Source organism: Kryptolebias marmoratus, linkage group LG21 (genome assembly GCF_001649575.2).
Source record: "Kryptolebias marmoratus isolate JLee-2015 linkage group LG21, ASM164957v2, whole genome shotgun sequence".
Lineage (NCBI taxonomy): Eukaryota > Metazoa > Chordata > Actinopteri > Cyprinodontiformes > Rivulidae > Kryptolebias > Kryptolebias marmoratus.
The window spans coordinates 2,507,202-2,519,070 of record NC_051450.1 but is presented as its reverse complement, the minus strand read 5'-3'; the positions used below and the strand labels follow the sequence as shown (position 1 = coordinate 2,519,070).

Below are 11,869 nucleotides of genomic sequence, written 5' to 3'. Positions count from 1 at the left end.
AAAGTTGTTAGATTGGATCGAGTTCAGACTTCCATTTTATGACAGCATGACCTACTTTGGATTTGACTCCATTCAGACCAGCCATTAGCTCATTAATCCTGTTAGAATTAATCTATTCTTTTTAATCAAAGGCCTTTCAAAGAACATTAAGACATTAATTTTTAATAACCTTTCAATTAAAACCCATTTCAACATGGCTGAACTATTTCTGTAACAGCAACATATTCACTTTTACTCAGAAAAAAGGACAATTTTATTTAGTTTAATACATTGGGCGGTTTGTATGCATTCAGCTTTACAGTTCATACAAGAATTATCTGGGTAAAGTCCTAAAATATACAATTTACAATTTAGTTTACATGTTTCAACATATCTTTAACCAAACAAGTAGCAATCCCAGTTTAATAAGCGCGTAAAACCTTAATTCCATTTTGGTTTAGAATACTACTAAATTAAAACAACCCTGTTACTTGCAATGTTTTATGTATAAGTTAGATTTTTTTTGTAATAAATGGCCTCTGAGGGCAGTTCTCTGGACAAACAAACAGAAAAGAATGGCACACAGAATGACCATGCACAAAAAACCCCAATAAGGTTTTAAAAGTTACATGTGGCAGGACATGAATCAGTCCATATCTAGAGATCAGACTCTTAGATGTGAGCTTCCATGAAGAATACCAGCTGTTAATACTGCAGACATGGTCAGAGGTCTGAGGTACAGCACACTTGTGTTTTTCAGATACTGACCCAGGGACGGGAGCACTGGGAAAGCCATTAGCAATGAGAAGCCACAGCTTTTTCCTTTGATTTTACAAATTCTGTGGAAACACCCTGATGACTCACTGGCCTGTTTAATATTGAACACTTTTCCTTTGTCTGTGACTGGTCAAAAGGATTTATAAAAAAAAAAAAAATCCCAAAAAATAATACTGTAGCAGCACCAGTGATCCTTCTGATATTATCTGTCTGAGTGTGTGTGTGCCTGTAAGTCACACTCCATTAAAATAATACAAAAAAAAACACTGTGCAATGTTAAACAAAGTTTCCTCTTCTTTTGTCACTCAGTGGAAAACTTACTGGTGCCAGTATCTTGGATTTATGCATTCTTCAAAACACAGCAAAGACTTGAAGTCCAAGTCATTAAAAGAACTAAAACTCTGTTCCAAAACACTTGGAAAGAAAAGGAGGCAGCTGAGGGGACAACAGACACGAGTCTCTGACTGTAAGTGGTGAGACGAAGCTCGGCTCGGCTCGATAAGTTTCTCCATAAGCAGCAGAATATTGAGTCTGTGAGAGAGGGGACGGGATGAAGCACTGGACACAGCAGAGGAAAAGTCCGCCCAGCATTGATACAGATGTGCCTGCTAAGGCAAGGTGCTCTGAGAACAACAACAAAAGCATGCTGGAGACAGAAACATCGGTCAACTATACATGTTGTCCAACTTTGGCTTCTACCTTTATATTTAACTGCACTGATACAAGTATAAAACGAGGATAGTTGATAATCTAAACAAGGTCCTAAATTAAAAAAATCTCAAAATAAAAACGAAAAGGCTGAGCTGTATTTGCGTTGTAGAGCAGCGTTGTTTTTACAAAGTGTGCAAAAGTCATGAAAAGTCCACAGCTTTCTCAAAAGGGGCTCTTTGTCCTAATGTGTGTGTGTCGTGTTCACAGGTGTTGGTTTATGTGTGTGTGTGTGTGTGTGGTCTAAATCAGGGAGCAGTAGCCGCTGCAGCTTCCACCTCCTGCGTCTTCGTCTGTGAGCTGAACTGCTCGGCCGTGGTTCTCGCTCTGCCATAAACCGGGGGTCTGGATGATCTTCTCCACCAGCTCCTCAAACGCACACTGAACACCGTCCTTTGTCTTTGCACTTGCCTCTGAGCAAACAGAGGGGGAAGGAGAGTGAGGTGTGTGGATGAGGACGGAGACAGATCCTCAAACTGGACACATTGCACAACATGGTTATGTTCTGTACATTTACTAAAGTTCTGATAACCTCCAGAATCAACACCCTTAAGTAGTGTGGGCTATCACCAAGCAAGAGACAGCATGAAGACCAAGGAAGTCTCCACACAGGTAAGACACAAAAGTACAGGTCACATACAGATCCCAAACTCTGAACCCCAGGAGCTGCATTAAAGTCTGATCTACAGTAATGACTACGGAGGGGTGAACAGTTAGACATGCTCATGTTTTCCATTTATTGATCGGAAATCTTGTTTGTTTCATAATAAAAACATTTTAAACTTTACAGTGATAGAAAATTTCAGAATAAAGGTCACAAAACAGAATGCCAAAAGGGGTGAATACTTGAAATGAGGAGGCTTCAGAGTTGAATCCTTTCATTTCAACTAACACACTAAAACAGCCTTTTTCCTTACTTAATAAAGATTAAAACAAGACATTTACCTTCATAAAGCAATCCTTCACTGATAATTAAGCATCAAATCAAACTGAAGAGAATCCTAAAGTATGATGGTATTGTAAAAGCTGTTTCCTTGTGTAATAGTCAGCTGTGATCCCTGCACCCAGCTGGTCTGTGTGGAGTAAAAGCTCACCGATGAAAAGCATGGAATGTTTTCTTGCAAACTTCAGCCCTTCAGCTCGGTCGACCTCGTGGTTCTCCTAAAACAGACGAGAGGAAAGGGCTTAGTTGAACTTTGCTGAGCAGAACTGTCAACTACTGTGGTTATCAATTCATAGATGTCACAATGTTTCACTGCGTAGACATGTTCCCGTTGGTTACTTCTGGTGTGAGAATGATTAAAGGTCCACTTTAAAATAATAACAGGAAAAATAGAATAATAGTAATAATAAAAATCTAATCTTTATACTCAGGTGATTTCTAATCAACCAGTCTTATTGTTAGACTCAGTTGGAAACTCAAAGATTTTGTGCTCGACTGCAAACCCACTTTATCAATTTTGTTTCCCACAAGCATTTTGACGAGGTCATTCCTTGTACAGTACGTCTCCAGCTCATTCAGCCAGTTGTCCAGCTTGGTGAAGGTTTCCCGTCGGGTGACATCATAGACTGCAGTAAATCAAATGAAAAAGCTCAGAGTTTTCCATTAAAAAAAAAACTTACAGATAAAACCAAACGGAGCAGCTCAGCATCTTGTAGAAAAATCAAGTCCCATGCATGCCAGCAAACCTGAACTTAAATAGGGGCCTGGAAATTATTGGTAAATAATTAATTAATTAAAAAAAGGTTGGCTTCCCTCTGCAGAGAGCAGGAAAACACACAAAAACAAAAACAAAAAAACACCGTGACTCAGGAAAATTAGCATGGCCATCACTAAAAAGTCAAATTAATATGAATTTTTTTTAAGTTTGACAGATCCACTTTGACTTCACTTAGATTTTGATTTAACATTAAAATCTAACAACTCAGGAGGTGGGAAATAGTTCACAACTTATTTATTATCTATATGTGAAGCAGAAGAAAACTTTAAAAGAAAACATGTTAAAAACTCTTTAGTTTAATTTTCAATGCTAGTTTCTTCTTGCTGAAATAAGAATTTACCATTTTTTATAATTTTCTAAATTATCAATTTATATTAAATTGTTTATTTCCTATCAAATTATATTTTATTACAATTACATTAGATTTTTAATAAACAAATACATACATTCTGGTTCTTCTTGTTGAGAACATTTATTTTTTTTAGGTAATTCTCTTTAGTGAAAACTACTACAGGGCGTGCGTGCGTGTGTGTGTGTGTCAGTGAAGAAAACACACACACAGGCTTAATGAATAATTACCCAGGATGACTCCCTGGGCCCCGCGGTAGTAACTTGGTGTTAGGGTTCGAAAGCGCTCCTGTCCAGCGGTGTCCTGCAAAACAAGTGGATACAATGACAAACTCCTCTGTTTCTCAAAGTGAACAGTGATTCACAAGCGCCATCTTGTGGTGACTAAACAGCACAGCCAGAGAGCCTGAGTGGCACATAAATCTGACAGGGTTTGAGAGAAAAGAGTTGCAAGTTTGTCTAAATTAGTGTTTAAGTGATGAAAAGTTCATTAGGTTTGTATCTTACCCATATTGCCAACTTTGCCTTGTTGCCATCCACAGAAAGGGTCTTCACCTTGAAGTCAACACCTAGACAAGAAAAACGGACATGATTACCTCACCCTGCTCCAGTTCCAGTTTGATGACTCTTACAGGTTTGATCAATTACTGCCAAGAACATCATATCAGGCAGACAGACGATAATTACTAATGATGAATTATCAAAACACACATTACCACACACTGTCTCTGAACTGTTGGTAACCCAGGCTACTCAGACGGGCATCATGCCCATCCCATGTCTTTTAGATAAATTACGCTGTGCCTGTGTATTCATATCCACCACAGAGGGACAGTGTGGGTTCATGTCCTGACATAAAAACAATACAGGCCTGGAATGAAAAAACAAATCCCACCACCTGTTAAAAGGCTCACTGAACAGTCGCCCAAAAAAATCCCACTATGGTCCCAGTGGACCAGACATTTACATGAAAATGATGAGTCCAACCCTCCTTCATCTGAAAAAGTACAGCGTCTCTGTTGTCTTTGTGCAGAACGTGTGGTGTCTGGATGTCAGATCAGTCTGACTCTTTGCATCCACTGACAGAGTTACCAGATTAATGTGCACTTGTGATGTGTTTGTACTGACACCTGGGACTAGGGAGGGGGGAGGAGTTCAGAACAGAAGAGGGGAGGAGGAGGGCAAATGAGGAAATGATGGCAAGCCAAGGATATATGGCATACTTAAACCACACAAACAAAGCAGCAGTTTGGTTGCAGAGATCAGCAAGCCTTTGGCTGTGAAAAGCAGGTTCAGTACCTTCAGGGAATATTCTGGTTCAACTAAAGCCCCTTTCACAAAATACTTCTAGGTGGGCCAGAGGTCTTCTAGGCATTTTGGTGTGATTTCTGAAAGTACCAAAGACGCATAGGCGATTGGAATTAATTCACAGCTGTGATGCCTCTGAGCCACCGAGCGAGGTAGTAACAGAGCTTTAACAATCGATATATGAAAGGGTAGGACAGCAAAGCGGCTCAAGGGTGTGTTGTGGTGATGACAGATATAGGTATAACCAGCCATACTGTGGGGAACGGTTTTATAAAATAAGCAAAAGAGGAAAAGCTTGGCTTCTTGTTAGTTGGATCTGTCTGCTTGATCACGAGGTCTGTGTGAGGTTAATGTTATCATTTGTCCTGAGTCTATAAAGTCCTGGTTCGCATTTCAGTGGACAACTGAAAGCATTCAAGGATGTTTTAACCACATGGACTGTGTGCGCTGACAATGCAGATTAAATAATAAAAACATCCATTCAGAAGGTGGAATTGAAAAAAAAAAGAATGAGTCAAAGCACAAGCAGAGGACAAAAATCAACAAGGACACTTGTTTGAGGCAATATTAGTGAGTGAAACCAATCAGAGAACACTACGTAATACGTACAGTATGTACACTGGCAGCGATAAACCAATCAGAGAACATTATGTAATATATTACTAATTCAGCGTTTGCCATCATTCCAGGAAGATTAACAAAAGAACTCCAGCCGCTGAACGTTGGTGTAAACAGTGCGTTCAAAGTGAAGTTGCGGGTGGTGTGGGAGTGATGGATGACCGACAGCGAACACGTTTACTAAGATGGGGGCAGCGCCGGGTGAGTTACGCCATCATATGTGAATGGATTGTGGATGCCTGGGCTAAGGTATCTGCTTTAACTGTTGTCCGAGCTTTCATGAAAGCCGACATCATTGCTGAACAGCCCCCTGGCAACGAGACTGACTCCAACAATCATGAGAGGGAACCTGGCAGGTTTGCCCAGCTGTTCAATTCAGACAGAAGATGAGGACTTTGATGGATTTGTGGAAGAAGAATGATAAAAAATAATATGTAAAATAATTGTTACATAATACAATAAAGTTCAACCTAACTCACCGTTTTGCTAATGTGACCTTTTTTGTTGGAGACTATGTTTTAGCATGCTGTATATGTTATATATGTATATAATCCTGTGCGACTTATGGTGCAGAAAATATAGTACTTAAAAACTTTGGAGGCCAGAGTTTTGGTTCAAGTAAAATGAGTGGATTTGGTATTAGCTGACCAATCTCAATCAGAAAACAATAAATAAACATCTGACTATTCTTTTATGTTCTAAGATGACACAAAAAGTGTTTTTATTCTGGTCATGTTAAAACAAGACGGATGTGGATACGACTATAATGAACAAAAACAATACAATGCAAGTATGGTACACCGGGATCTGGGGTGGGGATCTTCAGGCATCACATGATGCAGTTACAATTTATAAGACTGATGCATTTGGATTATTTTGAGGCACCCCTCCATACACACACACACACACACACACACACACACTTCACCCTGTAATGCTACATGGTAGTTTTAAAGGAAAGTATTAATTAACAATATGAAAAGTGATTTTTGACATTTGAAAATCACTTCAGAATCTTTCATTTCTGTTATGCAATACATCTAAAAATAGATTTTACTCCCTCACCCCTACTGGGTTCCTATACATTTATCTGCTCCATATAACAATGAACTCTTGTTGCTAAATGATCATTTATACATAAAAAGTATCTTGTTCCTCGTCATCAATGGTTAACAGGAAAATCATCAGCGTAATCAGCCCATTTAGGCTAAAGAAGCACTTGTTTGTATAATCTCTGATGAAAATGTCTCAGTTAAACTCAGAAAAGGACAAATGAGAGGAGAGTTCCACTTGAACTCAATCGTCTGAATTTCTAGCTTGGAAAAATCAACTGGAACACCCCTGAAGTCAGAATTCCAACTTGGAAAGTCCAGGATCACTCGCCAGCTCCGACCTCATAATCAAACATGGCTAGCTGCAGTAAGAAACGCTGAGTTGGCGCTTCTCTGAGTTTGCATATTGTTCAATCAGTCACACACAGAGTTCTGCGCAAACTCTGGTAGAACATGTTTCTACAATGTTTGAACAGGTTAAAAGCAGACTAATACATTGTTATTGACTTGTATTGCAAGTAGTAGTTGGCCTGATCACAACAATTAGCAAATCCTAATGTTTTCCAACACGGATCAGATATGACATTTCCAGGTTTTAACATCTGAGGTAAATGAAATGCAGAATTATTGTACGAACCAATGTCTTTTTTTTAGTTTCTGAAGTTCTAAAATCTAATTGGTCAACCAAAAATTGTTTTTACACGCCTTGATCTCCAAACCTATGCAGCTAAGAGCAGCTCCCAGCTCAGAGTCTGGTGTAGATGTAAATGAAGAGGAGTTTAAACTAAACATTTCCCTGAATCTGGAACAACCTCCGGTCTGTAATACATTACATATCCAGACAGACTATTCCTGTGGAGCATATACTAAAGCATCTGTTTGTAATATCACAACACAACAAGAAAAGTCAACGCTGGGCTGGTGTCTGCAGGCCAACTTGTTTATGGCAGCTCTGTAAACAGCCCTACATCGTTACTTACAAATACAGCCAGGCCATCACAGCATATATTCAAGTAGATGTAAACACTAAAAAGTCGTAGTTGGTTGGAAAAATGATTTGTCTATGTTACCTTGTACTGTCTTCATTTCCCCTTTTCCAACAACTTAATCAAGAAGTCCTCTTTACTATGAGAGGAAGTATTCTTAAGAAGCTCACTGAATAATCCCCATATAGTTTTAACCCAGTGTTGTATGTGTCAATAGGACAATGTGAGAACATCCAACTTAAGATGAACTGATATCAAATTTAAACAATAAATCTGGAGTCAAAGAACCCCCTTCAATAAAGACGAGGCTTTGGAAAAGCCCCCTGCTGTCAGATGAAAACATGTATTTACTACAACAAAAAGCATTTTTCCTGTAATTGTTTTTAGTCTGTTTTAGGAAAGAGAATAAGCATTTCACAAAAATTACTAATTACTAATTGATAATCGATTAACTGAACTGAAATAAAATAAAATCTCAAAACTTGACGTTTTATGAAGGTTATTTAGTCAAACACATCCACACAACATTCCAGGGACCCATTTTTTGGACTTTAAACCTAAATAAACAGTTTTTAGCATTTTAGTCAAAAATGTTTGAAGTGGGTGATTTGTGGGGCGGGGTTCATGACGTGCCCTGTGCCCCGGCTGACCAAGAATGCTGCTACTGTCCGGTTGTTCACAAGTGGAAATGGAAGAAGAAGCCTTTTAGAACACAAAGAAATACCAGAAGACTTCATGGGAGTAATGGATATAAAACCAGCTTGAATCTGAACTGACAGCTGGATCTCCAGAATCAGATGAAAACTCTTCAGATTCTGATGATCACCAGGACCATCATGGCCGACAAAACAACACACATAACGACTAAGTTGGGAACGTGGAACAGTGAGAACCGATTACCCCCAGATCACTGTCATGACATCAGTACATGACACTGCAAATCAACATAAAGACAGCAGGAGAGAGCTAATGTTGCTAACTCGATGCTAACCCGATGTTAACTCAATGCTTACCAGATGCTAACTCGTAAAAATGTGAGCGCCTTTCAGAGTAGCATTTATAAACTCTCACACCGTAGTAAACTAATCAGCAGCAGTTTCAGACTATGATATTTGTTTAATCACACATGGATTGTTTATATTTTTTACATCAGTAACAAACTGCTCTGAATCACAAACTGATCTCAGGCTGTCGGACTGTAAACAGCTCAGATCTTTTAATGACAGCACGCTTTCACAATGTCATGTTTGAAGTAAAAGTTCCTGTTTTTTGTCTCCTTCTCTTTGGCAATGTCTTCCTCTCCATTTGACTTTCTTTTAAAATTAAAAATTGTTGGTAAAAGGTCCTGTTTTTTGATGTGAAGTCAATCCACCAAATTAACGAGGCTTGGATAGATTCACTTGTGTTCATTCACAAATTTAAAATAACTACAAATAAATAATATAAAATATGTTATTGTATTATATTACCAGTTATAATACAATCTGCAATGTTTAAAAAAATATGCAAAACTATTAAAGTGGTATTTTTTCTTAAGGTTATGTCAAAATCTCCTACCAGCGAATGCCTTCAATCAACCCTATTGTCACTCTCACTGACACAATGAGTTTTATAATGAGGGAATACTCACCTATTGTGGCCGATTGTTCTGGGTCAAATGTGTCATCTGTGAATCTTAAGAGGAGACTGTTGACAAAAAGATGGGGAGAAGATGATTAGGCCTCATTTTCAAAGACAACCACATAAAAACTGACTAGCTTTACATCTGCTGGTGCTGCCAACAATATAAGTTTTAATCTGAGGTCAGGTTTCCATTTGCCTGGCAGACACTGATGCAGAGTCATCAAGTGTATCTAATTTTGCATCTCCATCTGCTTCTATTGACTATTTTATACGTGGCTAGATATATGTGCTCCAGATGATATCATCAGCAGAATGATGTCAGGAGGGCAGGGTTCATTTCTTAACTATTACTAATCAAGTTCAAAGTCCTTACGTCACATCGTTGGTGTTGACGATAAGCTTACTTCTACCCCTGACAAACGCATACCTCTTTAAAACTAACTCATAAGCCATCAGGAGGGAGCAGTGGGTGTTTACTGACTGACGTTCATAAAAGTGAAGAGAAACAGTAGTACATTCTTCAACAATTGCTCTGGTAAAATTAATTGTGTATTTGACGTCTCACTGATGACTACAAGAAAAAACTATTTAATTTCTACATGCTATTCAAAAATGAGTCCAATCATTTCACCTACTTGATGATACCAAATCAGATCTGGATCATTCTCATGATGACAGTTGAAACGAATCACAATCTGAATTTGTTTATTGGAAAATGCAATCATGTATTAGAGTTAATAATGCTAAACTGTTTTGGGGAAATGATGCCCTTGGCTTAAATGAAGAATCAACAGACAGTATACTGAACATGTTTTTAGCTGATGTTTGAGAATATCAGCAAACACGAGTCAGTTTTAAAGTATCATCATGAACTCAGCCTGAGTTTGGTCATTGCAGAGTTACTGTCACAGTAAAAATACCAGCAAAACAGCTTTGTAGTATTTATTAGCATTTCCTAACATTTTTGGTGCTTTGTACCCCAAAATGTCCCCATTTTGTACCTATGTACTTACTGTTTAGCTGCTCTTTTACCCAGTATCCCTAGTCCTAATCCTAACCAATTCCAACCTTAATCCAACCATAAATTCAGCACTATTTGCTATACTTTGGATCCCTAACCCTCTTTAATTTTATTTATATTTATCCTTTAATTTAGCATTCTTATCAAGTGATTTTAGCCTTAATCTTAAAGAAATTTTAACTAGAAGCTGATTGGTATATAGCAATATATATTTAAGTTTGAATCATTGGCTGTCAAGGTGTGTACAAGGAGACTCATGGCTGGCAGCACCTTTATTGTACCTACAGAAGTCTAGGTATGAAAACCCATTAGAACTGCCGTGAAACTGGGAAAACAAATGTCTCTTTACAAATTAGAACAGACCAGAGATTGTCTTATTATAAACAGAATGCTAAGAGGAAAGTGAACAAGTAAACAGAAATATTTGTCAAACCAGTGGAAACCTTACGGTCTCATAATACAAATGCCATGAGTCACTTTTTCAGTCCTTTGGGATAAAATGAAGGTTATTATCATCACAAACTACTTTAAGAACCCGATGCTTGGTCATCAGCCCTCATTATAGATAGCATTCTTGGCTCGACAGTTAATTTATCAAATAATTTACTAGGAGCTTTGGACAACACCTCAACCATGTACTGTGTAAGACTCTGGATGTCACACGGTTCTGACATTAACATTTGATGGTTGATGGCTAAAGCTTGGACCACAAAGCTTTTCAAGGTCCCCTTTGGCGCAAACTGAACACTTCAACATATAAAGTGTGAAGAGGGGATGCTGCACGGTTGGTTTGGATCATGATGTCTTTTTGTAGCAAAGAAAACTAATCTCGATTGCAACATCTTCAACCATCATGAATCACACAAGCTAGCTGAGCTGTTAGCAACACCAGCAAACCATCAATTTATCTTCCTCACTCGTTACGGCACGATAGTTTGGCCTGTTTTCTAAAAGAAGATGATAAAAATCACAGAAAACCTTCGTTACTGTGAAACACAAAAGCTAGCATTAATATACTTGCTGCTAGCTGGTTAGCATTAGCAATGAGCCACGACATCGATTTTTTTAAAGAGCTTCAGCTTACCTAGACTTTCCGACACCGCTTTCTCCTATAATCAATATTTTCAGCGTCGTTAGGATGTCGTCTTCCATTTTCCCTTTAAAACTATTCTATTCTATTCTATTCTAGTCACGTTATATACAAATTAAATACAAAGAAGCGACGTCGCCCAAGATGCACTCCTGTTTACAGCTGGCAGCTCAGATCGTATGACAGGGTCTCTCGGTAAGACGTCTCACTCCAACAAACTTCCGGAAGGCCCTGTTGGTACTTCCGGTTGACCGAAACTACAGGGTCAGCATTATTAAATCAGCACTGACATTATTGTTTTCCTGTTTTTTTTTTTAAATTGATGATTATTCTGTATGTCTTTTAAAATCGACTTACTTCTGAGTACTTTGTTCTGCTTTAGCCATTTATTTATCAAGGTATTTAGTTCCTTTAGGAGATGGGAGGTATAACTTTTATTTTTGCAACTTTTATACTTTCTAAGATTTCTCTTTGTTTACAAATATGTCACCATATAAATACATTGAAATCTTCAGGATTTTGTAAATATAGCTTCAGCATTTTTGTCTTCTTATGCTACTTGTAGATTTTAGTTATTTTTCTGCTACCTTTAGCTAGTAGCTACCACTCTGCTACTTTTAGCTAGCCTTTTACTGCTT

The 11,869-nt window shown here is 38.2% G+C and overlaps 1 protein-coding gene across 1 annotated transcript; it reads right to left on the bottom strand.

Moving 5' to 3' along the window:
• Window positions 1-211: 211 nt before the first annotated feature.
• On the bottom strand, window positions 212-11,434 carry LOC108245190 (ras-related protein Rab-18). Its single transcript, XM_017431892.3, has 7 exons — window positions 11,226-11,434; window positions 9,128-9,183; window positions 4,041-4,102; window positions 3,765-3,837; window positions 2,915-3,033; window positions 2,559-2,625; window positions 212-1,877 (listed from the first exon to the last, which is right to left on the bottom strand). The coding sequence occupies exons 1-7, from the start codon at window positions 11,291-11,293 to the stop codon at window positions 1,708-1,710; spliced, it is 615 nt and encodes a 204-aa protein (XP_017287381.1). The 5' UTR covers window positions 11,294-11,434; the 3' UTR covers window positions 212-1,707.
• Window positions 11,435-11,869: the final 435 nt, after the last annotated feature.

What these genes read in the sequence shown, in the direction of transcription:
- LOC108245190 (XM_017431892.3), bottom strand. Translation starts at nt 11,293, where the DNA reads ATGGAAGACGACATCCTAACGACGCTGAAAATATTGATTATAGGAGAA. An exon ending in AGAACAATCGGCCACAATAG is followed by an intron (nt 4,103 to 9,127) that starts GTGAGTATTCCC and finishes TTTCTTGTCTAG; the next exon opens with GTGTTGACTTCAAGGTGAAG. An exon ending in AGGCAAAGTTGGCAATATGG is followed by an intron (nt 3,838 to 4,040) that starts GTAAGATACAAA and finishes CTTGTTTTGCAG; the next exon opens with GACACCGCTGGACAGGAGCG.